A 20364-nucleotide genomic window follows, 5' to 3' on the forward strand; every position below is an offset into this window, starting at 1 on the left:
ATTTTTTATATAAAAATGTTTAATAAAAGTTAAAGACCCAACTTACCATTTCCGAACTGCTGTTACTTAATTCCGGATCAACATCTTGATCGGAGAGACCATCATCAGCATCGGGAGATACTTCAATACCCTTTTGACGGGCAGTATGAGAACGAGATCTAGAAAAATAAGACACAATTTTATTAGGAAAGTTCTCAAAATCATATCCGACAGACTTGTTAACAATTTGGGTCCCAAAGATATTTGGGATATATAAGTTTTTACTGTTATCTTAACATACCTGCAATGCTTGTATAAATTACTTTTCGTTTTAAATGCAATGCCACATATTTCGCACGGATAGGGACGTTCGTTGGTATGAGCTCTTATATGTTTCTGAAGCACCGAAGGTTTTGTACAGCTTAAATCACAATAGGGACATTTATAGCGCCCACCACCGCCAGCAGTTGATGAGCCTGTAGTGGTTGTGGATGCAGTTACAGTAGCAGTAGCAGTAGAAACTGATTGAGTACTATTGCTGCTAATCTCTGTAGAACTTGTGGTGGCAACTATAACATTTTGTTGTTGCTGCTGTTGAGCTAATTGCAGTAACACTTGATTTTGACTATAATTGTCTTGTTGTTGAGGAAGATTTTCAGTTTGCTGTTCTTGTGTTTGCAGTTTAGTTAACACGCCATTTGTTAAATGTTCCTCATTTTTAATGGTGTTGGTTGATATTGTTGAGGTGGTGGCCTGTTGTGTTGCCATTTGTATGGGTGGCGGTGGAGGAGATGAGACTGATGAACTAGCCGAGGACATAGATGTGGTTCGCAGTTTCTCAGCCTCTTGTAAAGCATCATTCTCAGTTGTACTGGCTAATCTTTTGAATTTCTTGTGTAAATATTTGGAATTATTCCAAGACATTGTAGAAGCTGTATTTTCAGCTGTTTGATTATCACTTTTGGTGCTGTTCTCCTGTTGCTGCTGCTGTTGTTGTTGTTCTCTAATACTACTATTCATGCTATTATCACTTATATTCATATTTGAACTATTATTATTATTATTTCTATTACTATTACTACTGCTATTACTAATATTATTTGCTGTTGCTGCTGCTGTTGTTGTATTATTGGCATTAATGGCGGTGGTGTTTGATTTTGTTGTTGTTATTGTTGTGTTTGTAGTGGCAGGTATATTAGTTACATTAGATTTTGCTTCCTTTGTTTCTGTTATCATCTTTTTGGCAGCTTCATTTTGTTGCTGTTGTTGCTGCTGCTGTTGTTTATTGTTATCACTTTTAGCATTTTGTTGCTGCTGTTGCGCTGCTAATTTTGCTGCTGCTTTAGCTTGTTTGGCTGTAAGTTTCTTTTGTGTTGTGGCTGGTGTTGTTTCTACCATTTGTGTTTGAGTTTCATTGGTTTCCCCACGATATGTTGTTTGTTGTGTTTTCTTATTGTTGTTTATTGTTGTTTTACTTTGTTGGTGATTGTTGTTGTTATTATTTTGTTTTACAGTTTTATTATAATATTTTGTATTTGCCGTTGTTGTTGCTTCCATGTTGGTAATATTTACCCCCTGGTCTTGTTCCTTCTGCTGTTGCTGTTCTCTTGTACCACCAGGATCATCTGAAAATGAAAAGAAATTTATAAAAAATTAGTTGTTTCTTTTGCAAAAGTTTTTCTTTTAACATAAAAATGTACCAAATCCATTCAAAATTTTTAAAATTTTTTTGGAAGTGTTTATTAATTAAACACTTTTGTTTTTGCTAAAGAAAAGAAATTCTTTTTTGAATACAACAACTCTTTTTTTATCACTAACAATTATTTAATAAATCACAATTGTCTAAACAGTTTTTGCAAATTCATATTAGTTAAACAATTTCAAAGTCTTATCTACCATAATTGTTTTTGTATTTTAGCTCTTTTGTGGTTTATAAAACACAATGAGAAATTCCAAATACAACAAACTAATTAGTACGATTTGTCAAAATCTTTATTAAAAAATGAACAACAAATATAAATAATACTATTTAATTATAAAACCAGCCTGACTTTTAAGCATTACTATATAAACATACTTAAATAAATAAATATGTATGTATATTTAAGTGTAAAAAATTTTATACATATTAAATGATTATTAAATACTTGATAAAAGGAAAACACAAAACAAATGAGCAACAACAAAAATTATTGATATTAATATGTCGGAGTGTATGTGTAAATATAGTACAATGTTAGTGGTCACAAACGATAAACAGATAAGTCGTGAGGATTTGCAAATGAGAGATAGATAGATAGATAGATAGATAGATAGATAGATAGATAGATAGATAGATAGATAGATAGATAGATAGATAGATAGATAGATAGATAGATAGATAGATAGATAGATAGATAGATAGATAGATAGATAGATAGATAGATAGATAGATAGATAGATAGATAGATAGATAGATAGATAGATAGATAGATAGATAGATAGATAGATAGATAGATAGATAGATAGATAGATAGATAGATAGATAGATAGATAGAGGCACGGATCGAACGATAGATACATGATAACATATATATAGAACAATATATATATTTGTAGATAGTTCGATTAATCTTAAGTCATAATTACACTACATGTACATAAAAATAATAAATAATTGTTATTTATGAGTTAAGTTGTATTTATTTTTTTTTTTTTTTTTGCTTTCTGCTTTTTGTTTCATAAACGATTCAATAGACAACAAGTTGTACATAATTATGTATACGCTCGAGAAAAATATTAGTAAATAAATTATTATTATAATAAAATCAAATAATTTCTAATCCATAAATCATTCGAAATTAATTTCGAAACTTAGAATTTTATAAATATTTGAAAAGTATTAGAGAGTTATATTAACCACTTTCATATAATTTAAGTTTTATTTGAGATCAATTTCCATTATTATACAAATTTCAATTCAAAAGAGTTCAGTATCATCTTTTACTACCCCTAAAAGACTAGTCATGTCACTAGTTCTTCTCTAACTCCGCCATTTCTTAAATGTCTCAATATAAATCAAATACTATTTATTTAGTACGAGTGTTTTATAATTTATTTAGTACGTTATTGTATATATTTTGTTTTGTTAAATAATTTTACTTGCTTGCATTAATACTAGTTTCTCGCTCTCTTTCTCTGAGTTTTTATTAAAAAAAACGTTTTTCTTGATAATAAAACTAAAGAAATAGCAAGAAAAAAATTATTATAATTTTAACTTTTTATTTAAATATACAGTAGATATTTTTGTAATTTTTTATTCAATTGTCTATGTATTTAAAGTGAAGGTGTTGGTTTCCAAGTCTCAGACAATGTCTCGCTGTTAGCAAAATGTTGTTGCTTAATAAGCAATATTTTGTTGTGTTTGTTGTGTTTGTTCGTAGCTGTTAATAATATTTACGAGGTGTTTTTACAATTATCGCTTTATAGCTGCATTACTGCCTGCTGACGTCAGTCAAAAATATTCAACAATTATTTCTGTATATATTTATTTATTTTTTGCTATTATTTATTTTATTTTTATATTTTGCGTTTAATTCCGTCATTATCAAAGCTGATAATGAAGCAATTAAAACAAAAAAAAAAAAAAAAAAAGATGAAATAATTTCAAATAATCATTTTTTTATTATTGTTGATGTTGGGGATTGTGAAAAGGTTTTAGGTGTAAATCTATTTTATCTAAAAATGTTTTTTATTTAAGATTTACCATTTGTTGTTGATAAAAAACAGTGCTTTATACAAATTTAGGGTAAAAATATTTTAAAAACTATTAGCTACTGTTATAATATTTCAAATTTCAATTATTTAACATTTATTCCGTGACTCACAGTAGTTATAAATTAGCTATTATCAAGTATTTTAAGCTTTAATATTTATTTATTTTTAAACGGTATTTTATCTTTTAGGGTTTTCTAACCGAATTTTAAAGAGTGATAACTGTATTATTGTAAAACTTGATAACATATTCCAATAATTAAAATAAAAAAAACATTAAATAGATCTTAAGAAGCTGAAAATAGTCAGGCATTGCATATTTAAGTTTATATTTTTAGATTTAGTTCTAGTTGATTTCTAGTTTAGTTCTAGTTGATTTCTAGTTTAGTTCTAGTTCAGTTCTAGTTGATTTCTAGTTCAGTTCTAGTTCAGTTCTAGTTCAGTTCTAGTTCAGTTCTAGTTCAGTTCTAGTTCAGTGCTAGTTCAGTTCTAGTTCAGTTCTAGTTCAGTTCTAGTTCAGTTCTAGTTCAGTTCTAGTTCAGTTCTAGTTCAGTTCTAGTTCAGTTCTAGTTCAGTTCTAGTTCAGTTCTAGTTCAGTTCTAGTTCAATTCTAGTTCAGTTCTAGTTCAGTTCTAGTTCAGTTCTAGTTCAGTTCTAGGTCTGTTCTAGTTCAGTTCTAGTTCAGTTCTTTTTCAGTTGTAGTTCTGTCGTTGTTCAGTTGCAGTTCAATTATAGTTCAGTTATACATACTGCAGTTTTAAAATCAGTTTTTGTTTTTGTGTATTTTGACATCAAAGATTTTTGAAATTTGTGGCGGGAAATGTATATAAACATAAAAAAAATTATTTGTCTGTCACCAAAAAATCATATACATATGTACATAATATGTATGTATGTATGTATGTATGTATGTATGTATGTATGTATGTATGTATGTATGTATGTATGTATGTATGTATGTATGTATGTACATGTGAACAATTAAAAGGTCAAGTGAAGCTTCATCAATTGATTTTGATTAAAATCATAATAGAATAATAAACAAATATAAGAAATTTTCAATTTGTGGTTCTTGGAACTGAAATTTATATTTAAAAAAAAAATTAAATAACAGTTTTCACAAGTATAAACACCACAAATTTTGTTTATTTACTATTCTATTTGAACTTTATAGAAATTTTTAATAAAATTGCATTAAATTCCGATTAATACAAAAAAAAGGTAATTTAAATATTCTTTAAAAAAAAGTAAACATTTAATTTCAACACTAATATTGCACACCATATAGTAGAGAGTAAGTCCATTATAACAAAATAAACGATCAAAGTACAAAAGTACAACACCCAGATAATTGTGTATAGAATATTTAATTTTATTATCAAGAAATATTAAATAAGAAAAAAATATAACAATAACGTTCATATTAAATGTTTATTAATTAAATGTACTGTGTGTTGTTGAAATTAAATTAAAGTATTATAGAACACAATAAAAAAAACAACAAAATTTTCTTTATTTACATTTTCTTGTTTGTTGTTTTTTTTATCTCGATTTTTTACACTTGTTACACAGTGAATGGTTAATATGTAGAAGAAGAAGCAAGATTTGTTTATGATGTTAACAAATTATATGGTTGTTATTGCTTTTCTTCTCCACCGGTTTTAAAATCTATTCTTATAGCAACAACAACAACAGCAATAATAACACTTAAATGATAAATAACAGCAACAACAAAAAAACACAGGGCTCCCTAAACGTAAACGTCATCTTGTTGTATTCAGAAAAAACAACAACAACACAAACTGGTTTTATTGTTATTTTTAGAAAAAAAAAATGTTAATTACCTATGTATGTGAAAAAAATGTATTTTTATTTAACACGAGTATTATTTTGAGTTTAAATTTTACTTTTAATTTGTTAAATAATTTAAGATTTTGACTAAGCGATAAGAAATTTTCAGTAATTAAAAAGAATTTTTAATCAATTTATAAATTGTTTTCGATTTTAACAAATTCTTATTAAAAATTTTATAAACAATCAACACTTACTTAATTCACAAGTATTTTGCAAAAAATTTTAAACACAAAACTATTACATTTAATCATTATTTTATTTAATTTATTAGTTAAACACTAATAATAAACATGCTCTTAATCATCATTATGAATAGGTATTTATTTAAATTGTTTTTAACAATTTTTATAATGAAATATTTTACACATTTATTTAGTTATATGCCGCGTTTCTTATAATTTTTTCATTTATTTATAATTTTTTTTCTTATACGTCAAAGAGGCGGTATCACTGTCAAACGTCTAATACATATGACTTCACATGCGAACGAAACGCGACTAGACGTATCAAAGAAATTCATTCAATTTCCAAGTAAATTTTAACACAAAAAAATTATACGAACAGGCAGAGCAGGCAAAAAATAGCAACAACAACAAAAGCCAACAACAAGTAAACAGCAGACAGGCACACTAGTGCCAAAGCTAAACAAAAACAAATAAAACAGCTTTATAGTACAATAATAACAACAACAAGTAAACACGCGTACACATTCGGACACACATGTGTATTAATAATAATCATAATATATACTCACTCATACCTACTACAAACTTACAGACTTACGATCTATACTACTTGTATACACTGCTCATAAAAGATATCATTAGCAAAGCACAACAGAACAGCAGATACAACAACAATCAAAGGAAGAAGATGTAGAATAATATACATATAAAAAAGCAACAACTTAATGCAAAATTGTATAGTAGTAGAGAACAACAAAGTAAAAACAGAAAATAAAAATATTTGCACGAAACTTATTCAAACATACCAACTTACATATATAAGTATGTACATTTGTACATATCTACTGACATGAACTTAATTACATATTTATATACATAATATATGTATGTACGTACGTTTGTTGATATTTATATTAAATAGAGGAGAGTAAAAAAGGAAAATATGAGAACAAAAACAATTTAATAATATTAATCAGTAGCTGCTCCATACAAAGTGAGAGTCTATTTGTTTTGGTTGTAGGCGACTTCAAAAAATACTCTACTTGGGTAATTGTGGAAATATTTTTCCGATTTCTGTAGATAGATAACATAATAAATATGTATCAAATCTTATAAAATGTGACAATTGTTTTCCCTTGAAAAAACCCTAAAATTCCCCTAAAATTTTCATTCACAATAGTTAATTTCATTTGTAACAGCTGTTTTATAATTGAACTTCGACACATGGAACATTTCTTAAAGTTTCTCAAGTAATTGACAATATTTCGAAGTTGACAATTTTGTTGCAATTAAGTTATCCACTAGGTGTCAACCATATTGGGAAAATGTCGAATAATAGATTTTGACTTTTCATACCTAAATTAATATGTTATAAATATTATGATTATATATTTAATCACCTCAACCTTTCCACTAAAGCATATTAATAAAAATTGTTGTACCTATATGTAAATTTGTTAGGTACCTATGTATATACTAACTACTAGGTATATGCATATAAAACGTCAGTCAATAATAATAGAATTCAAAACGTAGTTTCTTCCTAAAACGAAAAAAGAAACACACACACAAATATCTGAACAACAAAAATATAATTAAACAAGTGTCGTTTACTGTTTGCGCGATGATGGCAACCAGAAAAAGTTAACAATGGAACGAACAAACAAACCCACGAACGAACGGCATTCCCCAAATAGTGGGGAGAAGGTTAAAAAAAAACACACACACAACAACAAGAAAACAAAACAATATCAGCAGAAAACACAATAAATTTTAAACGATACATATATACATACAATATACACAAACGACGAAACGAGCAACGCATCAAGTATTAAAAAAATAATAATAATAAAAGCAACAACATCAAGAACAACTAAAAGATTTAAAGGCGAATACCACAAATTTCACACTTACTCATAGTAGAGTGTGCAATACCAATAATATATACATACATACAACGAAAGAAGATGACAGACCAACGAATTAACAAACGAACAGACTGACGACTATACACAATAAAACTGAAAACACACGTCTAAAATTCAAAATACAAACAATATTAAAAAAAAGAACAGAAATAACAACACAAAGGCAAAAACAAAAATTTATATACAAAACCAATATACACTGACTGCCACATACTTATAGATAAATTGCAAAACAACAAAAAAAGCTGACTAACAACTAAAATTGTTGAAGGTTCGGGGAGCACCATACACAAATAAAAACAAAACAAACAATCAAGTAAGAAAAGAAAAAAAAACGAATGAGCAACAACACGATGATGATTAAAGTAAATAGAAACTTAATTGTATGTTTGAATGTGTGTACAATATAAAAAAAACGCAGAGATAAAAAAATAAATGGCGAACCATCGATGAAAAGAGAAAAGCAACAATTGTGTTTTTGTATCAAGAAGGAAAAAAATATATAACCTCTTATGACTGTTGCTATTGTAGAGTTGTTGTTTTTTTGATAATTCTTTTATTAATTGATAATAATAAATAAACACAGACTTACAGACCAACATAATTTATTCATACATACCTACAACATATATTTAGTAATATCTATATACGAACATGTTTGTATTTAATAACTTTTTCTAAACCCTGCGGTTTTAAAGTTAATCATTAATTAAAATGTTTAGCAAAACTGCCGGGTTATTATACTTATCAATATATGTATATGAATGAATGTATGTTTAATAATAATCTTAATCGTAAGCTTTAATAAAACGAAACCCAGAAAATCTAGTTGGACGTTTAATTGTTTTTTTGTTTACATACCTACAAACATTTTTCAATATAAATGGTAATGTGTTTTGTTGTTGTTATTTTAGCTGCTGCGTCATTTTATACAAATTATAATAACAAAAATACAATAGCAAATAAATATGTATGTATATATGTTTAAATAAACAACAATGTATGTATATTTAATAAACAATTATGTACGACACATTACACAACAAGAACAACAAAAACTTTTGAAGTTTTTTCACTCATTTTTATTAAATTTGTATAGTATTTTGTTTTTCTTAAACTTAATTAAAAAGATAAACAGTAGTTTCTTAGGTTACAGTGTTGCCAGTGGAAGTACATATTAGTCCACTTTCAAACCAAACGTCAATTCAAGAAAAATTAGGAAACCCTCTTACTAATGATGTTATGCTTTTGCATTAACATCCATACATACATGTACGTACATACATATATGTTTTTGTTTGGGAGTTTGTAAAAAAAAAGAATGTTGCCAATTGACGTTTAATATGGCATCTCACTAAAATTATTTGCATTAAACACTCTGGTTACTCTAAAATCTTTTTGTTTTCTTTTACCATTATAATTTAATCAAGTGTATACAACAAATAAAAAGTGTAAATAATTTAGCAGTATTTTAATCTAAAAAGTTAAGTGTTAAATAAGTTTCTAGGAAATCCTTTAAATTCCAATGAAATTAATAATAAAATAACAACAAATACTAATAAAATAAACAAACAAAAAGTGCAATTGCTAATAATAATTAGAAAAAAACTAAACAATAAAGTGAAATGTGTTTGGATGTTGATGTAAAAGGTGCTGCGCACAAGTTTTAACAAACTTCAATCAAAGTAATTGAGTCATGGAGTCTTATAATTGGGTAAGTGTTTAAATTAACTCATCATTTTATGAAATTTTTGTCATCATGGGGTGTGTACATCAATAAATGGTCAGCAGCAAATACTTTTACACATTGGAGTCTCTCTATGATGCCACAATTTGGCGCATTTCTGTTGTTGTGCCATCCTCGTATAATTTTTTTTCAAAGATTTTCGTTTTTTGTTTTGAATGCTTATTGTGTAGTGGAGTCGTCAATGGTGCGGGTGTTTGTTTAATATTTTTAAATGTTTACATTATGAACACATTTTCAGTTTTCATTTGTTTTTGATGATGATCGAATAAACAAAACAATAATCATTGTATTTGCATGTACTGCTGTTGCTGTCATGTATAATTTCATATTAAAGGGAATGCCTGTCTGCCTAAACGACTGAATGACTGACTAGCTGGCTGGCTAGCTGCTGCTGCTAGGTTGGCCCCCGTTTCTCATTCTAATGAGTTTTGGTGTCGCCAGTTAGTCGTGCTTTGTCAAGTGCATGATGTGTTAGTATTTATTATTAACATTGGTATTCACTTGTTGTTGGGTTTTAATAAATATTTATTTGTTTATAAAACTAAAATTCTTAAACATTTGTTTTTTAAATGCATGTTATAAAGCATTTCATTTATAATTTAATTGTATAAAAATTCTAGTTCAGTTATTGTTTAGTTCTAGTTCGTTTTTAGTTCAGTATTAGTTCTAGTTCAGATATAATTTAGTTTTAGTTTAAATCTAGTGCAGTTCTGGTTCAAGTTCTAGTTCAGTTTTAGTTCAGTTCTAGTTCGGTTCTAGTTCGGTTCTAGTTCAGTTCCAGTTCAGTTCTAGTTCAGTTCTATTTCAGTTCTAGTTCAGTTCTAGTTCAGTTCTAGTTCAGTTCTAGTTCAGTTCTAGTTCAGTTCTAGTTCAGTTCAGTTCTAGTTCAGTTCTAGTTCAGTTCTAGTTCAGTTCTAGTTCAGTTCTAGTTCAGTTCTAGTTCAGTTCTAGTTCAGTTCTAGTTCAGTTCTAGTTCAGTTCTAGTTCAGTTCTAGTTCAGTTCTAGTTCAGTTCTAGTTCAGATCTAGTTCAGTTCTAGTTCAGTTCTAGTTCAGTTCTAGTTCAGTTCTAGTTCAGTTCTAGTTCAGTTCTAGTTCAGTTCTAGTTCAGTTCTAGTTCAGTTCTAGTTCAGTTCTAGTTCAGTTCTAATTCAGTTCTAGTTCAGTTTTAGTTCAGTTCTAGGTCAGTTTTAGTTCAGTTCTAGTTCACTTCTAGTTCAGTTCTAGTTCAAGATCGGAACCTGAATATACAGACAAGAAAACTTTAAACGTTTTGATTTGTTTGTTATGAAACACATTTTCTATTTTCGTAATTCTCCGATAATCACGAATGTCAAAATTTTTAACAGGAAATTCCCAAAACATGACGTAAAAGATGAGCACATTTTTTTCAACTGAAAATATTATTTTGATTTAAAAAAGAATAACGCAAAAAAATAAACTCATTAATTTTTCTTTAATTTATTTATACCAAATAAAATGAGTTCATATGTACTATATGCACATATATAAATAAAATAAAATTAAAAAAACAATATTAAAAATTTAATGCAAAATACACACAAAAAAAATCACTCAAATCAAATAAATAAAACGTCAAACATTTAGAAACCATTTTCAAAACCAAAATAAATTGGAACATTTTTCAAAAAATAAATAATAATAAATATACCTATTAGAAAAATATTTAGAAAAATGTACATTTAAGTGGGTGTAAAGGATGTTGTTTAAAAAATAAAATATTTAAAAAAAAAACCCACAGCAAATCATTAAAATTTGTTTGAATGAAATTTTTAACTTTTGTTTATTATAAGAAAAGAATAAAACTAAAGGTAAGCAAAATGTCGACATTTTGCGAAATTTGTTTAATTTTATTTTTAATTTAAAAAAAGAAAATTTTAATGAAAATCATTTTCTCTGGGTGTTGAAAATTAGATCATTTTGTTAGACATTCTTATTTGTGTTTATTTATTTTTTGTTTCGTTTTATTTTTCATTTTTTTTTGAAAATCTGTTCAATTTAAATAGCAACGAATTTTTTTTTTCGTATTTTAGCACTTAATTGTAATTGTGTTCTTATTCAAATTTATTTTTAAAAATTTGTCTACGTAGTAAAAAATTAAGAAAATTGTGAAAATGTTTTTATTTATTTACATATTTCTTTTTTGTTTTCAGTTGAATTGATGTGTTGATAAAACTATAATAGATTTAGATTGATCAGTTTGTCTAAAGATTTAGTTTAAAGCATTTAATTAAATTTCTATGTTAATTTATATACATTTAGCATAAATAAAATTTTAAATCGAGCAAAAGAAATTTAAAATTTTTTTTAACGAATTTTGCATAGAGAACATTTTTTTATATGGCGGTTTTATCCGAATAACATTTTGAGTATAAGAAGATTTTTTTACAGATAATTATTTTTTATAAAGAAATATGCAGTAGAATGGTCTTTTTTTGAAAGAAAATTCTCGATTATAACAGTTTTTCATACAAAAAACAATTATCCTAAAAGAGAACTTTCATTTTAAACGTTTTTTCCAAAGAAAGTTTTCAGTATAACAGTTTTTTTTTTCTAATAAAAATGTACAATTGAGCAGTTTTATTCGAATAACATTTTAAGTATCAGAATTTTTGTATAGATAATTGTTTTTATAACAGTTTCTTATCAAGATATTTACAGTATAATAGTTTTTTTCTAAAGAAAATGATCAATTTAATAGTTTTTTCTTAAGAACAATTTGAGTATAACAGTTTTCTTTTATGGTAAATTATCTTTATAACAGTTTTTTTTTATAAAAAACAAAAAGTATAACAGTTTATCTTAAAAAAAGATTTCAGTTCAACATTTTTATTTGAAGATATTTATCATTATAACAGTTTTTTTTATAGAAAGTTGTTAATATAAAAGTTTTTAGGAATAATCATTTTGAGTATAACAGTTTTCTTTTATAGAAAAGTGTCTCTAAGAGTTTCTTATAAAGAAAATTGTAATTAAAACAGTTTTTTATAATGAAAGATTTTAGTATTACAGTTTTTTCTAATTCAGATTGTTAATATGTATAACAGTTTTTCTGAAGGGAATTTCGTGTAAAAAAAGTCTTTCAGTAGATGTTTATAACAGAAACATTATTAGTATAACAGTTTTTTGAAAAACATCTGGAGTGTAAAAGTTTTATTCTATAAAAAATATGTTCAGTACAAAATTTTTTTGAAGCTATTTGTCAGTATAACAGTTTCTTTTATAGAAAGTTATTAATATAAAAGTTTTTAGGAATAATGGGGACTAGACGAAATAATGAACTGATTTTAACCGATAGGCTTCGTCCTTCAGCCAAAAGAAGCGTGTATGTGAAGTTTCATTCAATTTTCTTGAAAATTACGGCCTGTACCTTGCGCACAAGGTTTACATGGACAGATGGACGGACATAGCTTTATTGACTCAGAAAATGATTCTAAGCCTATTGGTATACATTAATATACATATTTTTGTATGTTACAAACATCAGCATAAACCCAATATAACCTCCCCACTAATATGGTTTAGGGTATAAACATTCCGTTACTTGCTGCTATTGGTTTTTGTTATTGTAACCAATTAAGAATATATTGCGCTGTGGTTTATTTCTTTTTTTTGACTCCTCAAATTCTTCACTTTATAAGCTACAATTAGGGTTCTATAAATCGACAATCGACTTTTTGTCGAAAAAAGTCGAAGTCGACTATTTTGTTCCAAAAAAGTCGATTATTCGAATATAGTATATGAAAAAAAGTCGAAAAGTCGACCTTGTGAATAAAAGTCGAAAAAAGTTGTAAAAAGTCGAAAAGTCTGAAAAAGTCTAAAATAGTAAAAAAAAGTCAAAAATAGTCGACACTTTAAAGAGAATGGAAAAAAGTCGAAAATAGTCAAATAGTCGTAAAAAGTCAAAAACTCGAAAATAGTAGAAAAAAGTCAAAAATATTCGAAAATTTAAAAAAAAAAGTAGAAAAAAGTCAAAAACTCTAAAATAGTCTGAAAAACTTGAAAAAGTAAAAAATAATCGAAATAAGTCGAATAAAGTTATAAGAAGTCGAAAAGTCTAAAAAAGTCGAAAAAGGTCGATAACTCGAAAATAGTAGAAAAAAGTCACAAATAGTCGAAAATTAAAAAAAAAAATGGAAAAAAGTCAAAAACTCTAAAATAGTCGGAAAACGTCGAAAAAAGTAAAAAATATAGTCGAAAATAGTTGAAAAGTCGAAAAAGCCGTAAAAAGTCGAAAATAGTAGAAAAAAGTCAAAAATAGTCGAAAATTTAAAAAAGTGGAAAAAAGTCAAAAACTTTAAAATAGTCGGAAAAACTCGAAAAAAATAAAAAATAGCCGAAAATAGCCAAAAAGTCGAAATGTCTGAAAAAGACGAAAAAACGTCGTAAAGTCAGAAAAAGTCGAAAATTTGAAAATAGTGGAAAAAAAGTCAAAAATAGTCGAAAATTTAAAAAAAATCAAAAACTCTAAAATAATCGGAAAACTTTGAAAAGAGTAAAATAATGTCGAAAATAGCCAAAAAGTCGAATAAAGTTGTAAAAAGTCGAAAAGTCTAAAAATGTCGGAAAAAGTCGAAAACTCAAAAATAGTAGAAAAAAGTCAATAATAGTAAAAAATTTTAAAAAAGTGGAAAAAAGTCAAAAACTATAAAATAGTCGGAAAAACTCGAAAAAAAATTAAAAAAATAGTCGAAAATAGCCAAAAAGTGGGAAAAAGTAGTTAAGTCGGAAAAGGTTGAAAAGTCGACTATTTTTAACATACTAAAAGTCGAATAGACTAAAAGTCGACTTTTAACTAAATGAAAAGAGTCGAAAAATAGATTTTTCGTTTCAACTATAGAACCCTAGCTAGTAGCTACAATGTAAAATTTAATGAAATTTCTTAAACAAAATACAAAAAATAAACTTGCGCACTCAAAAAAAGTTTACTCGTAGTATTTTTTTTACATATTTAACTAAAGAACAAACACAACATGACGCAGTAGGGGGTCAAATCAATTTATGAACAAAAACACTCATAAATTAACGCGAAAAGAAAAAAAACCTCACAATCATCAAACTGTTATGTATGTGTGTTGTATTTTTCGCTTTTTGCAACAAATATTCCATCAAAAGAGGAAAAATTAAAAACGCCTAAATGTATCCAATTTACTAAACATACAATACATACATACAAACTATGCAGCTGATTTTCCTATTACAAGTTTAATCTAAAACAATTTAAATAAGCGTGGGTTGTATGTATGAGTATTTATTTGTTTTTGTTTTTTTTTAATGTAAAGAGAGAGCATGTTGTAGGCATGAAGTAATGAAACTATATAATAAAAAGGGGGTATTCCTAAAACAAGAAAAAAAATAAAACATAATAACAACAACAGCAACAAAATCTCTATATTAAAAAAGTTGAAAAAAACAAGTATTTTTATGTACGAACAAACGAACAAACATGCTTACATACCAACAACAATAAAATGAATAATAACAGCGCCACAGATATTACATGCTGATGAGATGAGAGAAAGAGCAGTAAGGGGCATTTACTCTCTCTCTTACACTTTGCTTGTTTATGATTGTATGTTTATGATGTATGTACATGTGTGTGTTTAAATAATACCAATACAAACAATAAGGTATTTCCTCACGAAATTTATTTACAAAACACTCGTATTTTATTCGTAAGTTTTTCTTTATTTTTTGTAATTGCTAGTTAGTTGTTGCTGTTGCTGAACGTCACAGTATCCCAGTTGGCAAAATGATGGTAGACGACAGACATTGTCGTTTGACGATTCATAAACGAGATTTTTGAATTTCTCCTCAATTGCTGAAGTAGTTGGCTAAACGACAATGTGTAAGAATTCGTCATTAACGAAAGTATTAGCGACAAAGACCTAAAGGTTGTCTTCATTTAAACCCTGTTAAGGACAAGTTGAATGAGCGACTATATCTTGAATGTTGTCATATATCTAACTCTAATAACGACTATATGAACGACTGATTCTTAAATGTAAATGTAGACAAGACCAAAGAGAAAATTTAAGCGACAAAGACCTGCAGGTTGTCTTCATTAAAACCCTGTTAAAGACAAGTTTAGCGATAACATCTTAAATACGGTCTGCTATTGACAATGTTTAAGACATAATGTAAGATAATGTCTTCTGTCAAACACATATAAGATGAGCGACTATGTCTTGAACGTTGTCATATATCTAACTCTATTGACGACTATATGAACGACTGATTCTTAAACGCTGTCACCAAAAACTGTAAATGTAGACCAAAGACCAAAGAGAAAATATTAACGACAAAGACCTGAAGGTGATGATGACAAGATGAGCGACTATATCTTGAATGTTGTCATATATCTAACTCTAATGACGACTATATGAACGACTGATTCTAAAACGCTGTCACCAAAAACTGTAAATGTAGACCAAAGATCAAAGAGAAAATATTAGCGACAAACACCTAAAGGTTGTCTTCTTTTAAACCCTATTAAAGACAAATTGAGCGACAACATCTTAAATAGAGTCCGCTATTTTGACAATGTTTAAGACAAAATGGAAGATAATGTCTTCTATCAAACACATATATATGATGACAAGATGAGCGACTATATCTTGAATATTGTCATATATCTAACTCTAATGACGACTATATGAACGAGCGATTCTTAAACGTTGTCATCAAAAGCTGTAAATGCAGACAAGACCAAAGACATGATCTTCAATTTCGTTATATAATCCAGTTATTGAAGATACTTTGAGTGATATAGTCTTCAATATTGTCCTATATCAAAGATATGTACATGAGGACAAGATTAGCGACAATGTCCAGAATGTTGTCTGTTGATGATAAGACAAGCGATTTCAATTAGCATCTGGAGGGACGTACCTACACCTATAGATAGAGGGTCTAAGTAGTATCAACAAAAACAAGCATAGACGACAACCTAAACGATATTGTCGACCATAAAATCGTTGACGACCAAGTAGACAATATTGTCGCCTTTTAAATTGTTGACGATAAAGTAGACGATATTGCCGCGCATACAATCGTTGACGATATTGTCGCCTATATATTCGTTAAGGACAAAGCTGATGACAATATCATCAATATGTAGTCGTTGATGATAAAGTGATGGATTTAATCCTCTATAATGTCGTTAGTTAACAGACGAACTGAGCGATATTGTCTCTTATTAAGTCGTCCACGATTTTCGCGACACTTGTTCGAAAATGTCGTTGACAATTTGTTCTGGCTGTTCTACATTTGTCTTCCAGGACTTTACATTGTCGTGTAGCCATCGTTGAGGATGTCTTAAAGACATTTCCAACTGGGATGGTTTGTGTTTGTTTGTATGTACTATATGTGCTTTTTGGGTTTAATTATCAAAATGACCTTCTTATTAATTATTATCTTTATGATGCATAATAATTTACTTAGATTATATTTAATCTTTGTTGCTATTCCTAAAATCTACATACTCATCTTCTTGTTAAATGCTTACTTGTTCTTTAGTTTATAGTTTAAGTGGATTTAGTTTTTGATTTTGAAAACTATCTTTTAACGGCTTTAAACAAATACTAATAAAATCTAAAAGTAAAGAGAAATTTTAAACTAAAAAGTCATTGCCGCTTCTTCGTACGTAAATAAAATCCTATTGTATGTTAAATTTATAATATTATAGCGTAGCAGGTATCCTGGCGCCGTTTTAATGACCTGTACATGCAACAAGTCATAAGTAGGTAGAGAGCGAGAGGGTAGAGATTATATAGACAAGCAGACATTAGTGTTGGAAATACTAGCACTATGCAGCAGTTTAAAGTTTCTTGAGAGAATCATGATCTGGTGAAAAATTTTTTGCGAGAATCTTGATCTGGTGAAAGATTTCTTGAAAGAATATTGATTTGGTGAAAGATTTCTTTAGGAAATCTTCATCTGTTTAAAGTTTTCTTTAGGAAATCTTTTCTTTCTTGAGTCTTGAGCTGTTGAAAGATTTCTTGAGAGAATCTTAATCTAGTGAAAGATTTCTTGAGAGAATATTGAAAGATTTCTTGAGAGAATTTTGATTTGGTGAAAGATTTCTTGAGCTTTAGCTGGTGAAAGTTTTCTTAAGGAAATCTTCAGCTGTTGAATGATTTCTTGAGAGAATCTTGATCCGGTGAAAGATTTCTTGAGAGAATCTTGATCTGGTGAAAAATTTCTTCAGAGAATTTTAATCTAGTGAGAGAATGTTGATCTGGTGAAAGATTTCTTTAGGACATCTTCAGCTGTTGAAAGTTTTTTTAGGAATTCTTTTCTTTCTTGAGTCTTGAGCTGTTGAAAGATTTCTTGAGAGAATCGTGATCTGGTGAAAGATTTCTTTAGGATATCTTCAGCCATTGAAAGTATTCTTTAGGAAATCTTTTCTTTTTATAGAAACTCTTGAGCTGTTGAAAGATTTCTTGAGAGAATCTTGATCTGGTAAAAGATGTCTTGAGAATCTTGATCTAATGAATGATTTCTTTAGAAAATCTAAAGCTAATGAAAGTTTTCCTTCGAATATTTTGAGTTCTTGAGTGTTTGAAGATCGATATCGAGATCTGCAGAAGATCCTTGATCTAATATTTGATTTCTAGTGATCTGTTAAAAAATTTCTTTACAGATTTTTTCATGAACAAATAGAATGCTTTATTTTTGCCCTCAACTGCAATATTCCTGTTCTATTGTGTCATCGTTGTTATATTATTGTTGTTGTTGTTGTGAGTAATATAAACGTCTATATATGAGAGAGTGTTTTTGTGCGGGTATGGGCGAGTTTTGTTTTTTTTTCTTTCTTTGAGAGCGTATAAGAGTGAGTGTTTAACTCAAGTGGTTTTCACGATATGACGTATATTCATAAATTGTTGTTGTTATTGTTGTTGGTGGTATTTTCTGGTTTTACTTGATGTTATTGTTGTTGTAGGGTATTCCTCTTGTTTATTTGAATGTATAGTAAAGTATCTGTGTGTGTGTGTGTGAATATTGTGTTTTTTTGAAATCTGTGATAATTTTGGTTTTTGTTGTTGTTTGTGATTTGTAGCCGTCAAGTGGGTTGTATGGAATTCAAAAGAAATTCTTAAAATTTTCTTAGAATTAAAAACAACTTTACAGATCGTTGTCTCATCTTCGTCATATTGTTGTTCTTATTCTTATTGTTGTTGTTCTTGTGTTTTTGTTTTGACTTTTTCTATTTGTTTTTAATCTTAAAATTCACAGATTATTTTTAATGACTTGATGGTTGCCTTGTTGTTGTTGTTGCTGTTGATCTTTTAAAGGCTAAAAATAGATCTATATTTTTTTCTTGTTTTTGTTGTTTGTTCCTTTTTATAAAAAAGTCAATAAAATAATAATTAAGATAAAAATTTAATAGGTAACACTCACTTGTATAACAGAAGACTTGATCAAATTATTTATATTCCAGACATGATCGAGTTGTTTTAAATTGTTGTTTGATTATTATCATGCAACACTTTTTCATTTAATAAAAAAACATTTTTGTTAATTTCCCTTTTTTCAATAAAATTTTTTTTTTATATTTTTATATATTTTTAATATGTTGTTTTTGTTTTATTTTGCAAATATTTAAATTTCACATTAATTATTCAATTTAATTATTTATTTATAATTAAACATGTTTGAAGAAAAATGAGATTATTAATCTTTTTTCTGCTGTTGTCACGATTGTATAAATTAATTTATATTCTTTTTTTGTTATAATAATATTTAATATTTCTACAATTTCTGTATAATTTCTTATTAAAACTTTTTTTCTTAGAAATTCTTTTTTTAATTCTATATAATATTTTTTATTTATTTATTTCATTGCCGCTTCTTCTTCTTTTATTTAATTATTCTTCTTTTTATTTAATTATTTAAATTATACCACACTTTTTCACAATAATAAATATATATTTTTTTTTATTATAAAAACACGTCCGTCATTCGGTCACATTCTTACTATTCAATAAATACAATATTTAAATACAAAACAAAAATCGTTTTAATTTTATAATAGAAAAATGTTTTTTCTATAAAAAAAGAGCAAGCGAACGCGCGTTTTAGTTTGAAAAAAAAATTCAACACATTGCCACTCAAAGTACGATCAACAACTGTTTGATTGTGCTACCGTAACAGTATTTGTTTCGATCATACTACTTGAAACACATAGATACACCAATACACTTATACTCACCAATACTCAGACTATATAGACGTTTTAAACATACAGACAATAGAGTACATATATACATACAGAGTACATATGGATATGATATGAATTGGTTGCTATTGTCGTTGTCTTCGTCTTTTGGCTAGACGTCAGTCTGGCAGTCTTTGCTTTGGCAGCAGTAACAGCAACAACAATAGCAACAATACAAAATCAACCAACAGGTCTATAAAGTTTAACTAAGCAGACAGACAGTCAGCCTTATAGACAACAGATACGTTAATATGTACGTATGTATGCTCATACACACAGCTAACACAACAGAATCAAGCAATCAAGCAGTTAAATCAAATAAACTACATACATACATAGTATGCTCAACTAAATAATGACCACCGTTGCCAGATGAAGAATAACGCTATTTTGTTTTGGATCTTAAGGAAGTTTATTTCAAAACATTGAAATTCTAGATCTTGACTTAAGAAGTTTAAGTCTTTAGTAAAGTATTTAGTCAAATCTATAGCATAGTATAATCTAGTCTAGACATAAACTCTAGTCTATAATCTAGTCTATAGTCTAGTCTATTGTCTAGTCTATAGTGTAGTCTATAGTCTGGTCTATAGTCTAGTCTATAGTCTAGTCTATAGTCTTGTCTATAGTCTAGTCTATAGTCTAGTCTATAGTCTAGTCTATAGTCTAGTCTATAGTC

At 27.7% G+C, this 20364-nt stretch overlaps 1 protein-coding gene across 4 annotated transcripts in view; it reads right to left on the bottom strand.

Annotated features, from left to right (window-relative positions):
* Positions 1-20364, bottom strand: part of LOC111685192 (transcription factor HIVEP3) — a 46935-nt gene that overhangs the window by 7905 nt on the left and 18666 nt on the right. For 2 of the 4 annotated variants that reach the window (XM_023447439.2, XM_046955620.1), the window contains exons 2-3: positions 281-1604; positions 47-158 (exon numbers count right to left, since the gene is read on the bottom strand). In XM_023447439.2, coding sequence (XP_023303207.2) covers positions 47-158; positions 281-1536 — 1368 coding nt within the window. In that variant the 5' untranslated portion in view covers positions 1537-1604. Of the gene's footprint in view, positions 1-46; positions 159-280; positions 1605-5780; positions 6078-18871; positions 19290-20364 lie in introns of those variants that run through there. The other 2 variants (XM_023447438.2, XM_023447441.2) reach the window with 2 other exon arrangements.

Source organism: Lucilia cuprina, chromosome 6, assembly GCF_022045245.1.
Source record: "Lucilia cuprina isolate Lc7/37 chromosome 6, ASM2204524v1, whole genome shotgun sequence".
In the NCBI taxonomy this organism is placed as follows: domain Eukaryota; kingdom Metazoa; phylum Arthropoda; class Insecta; order Diptera; family Calliphoridae; genus Lucilia; species Lucilia cuprina.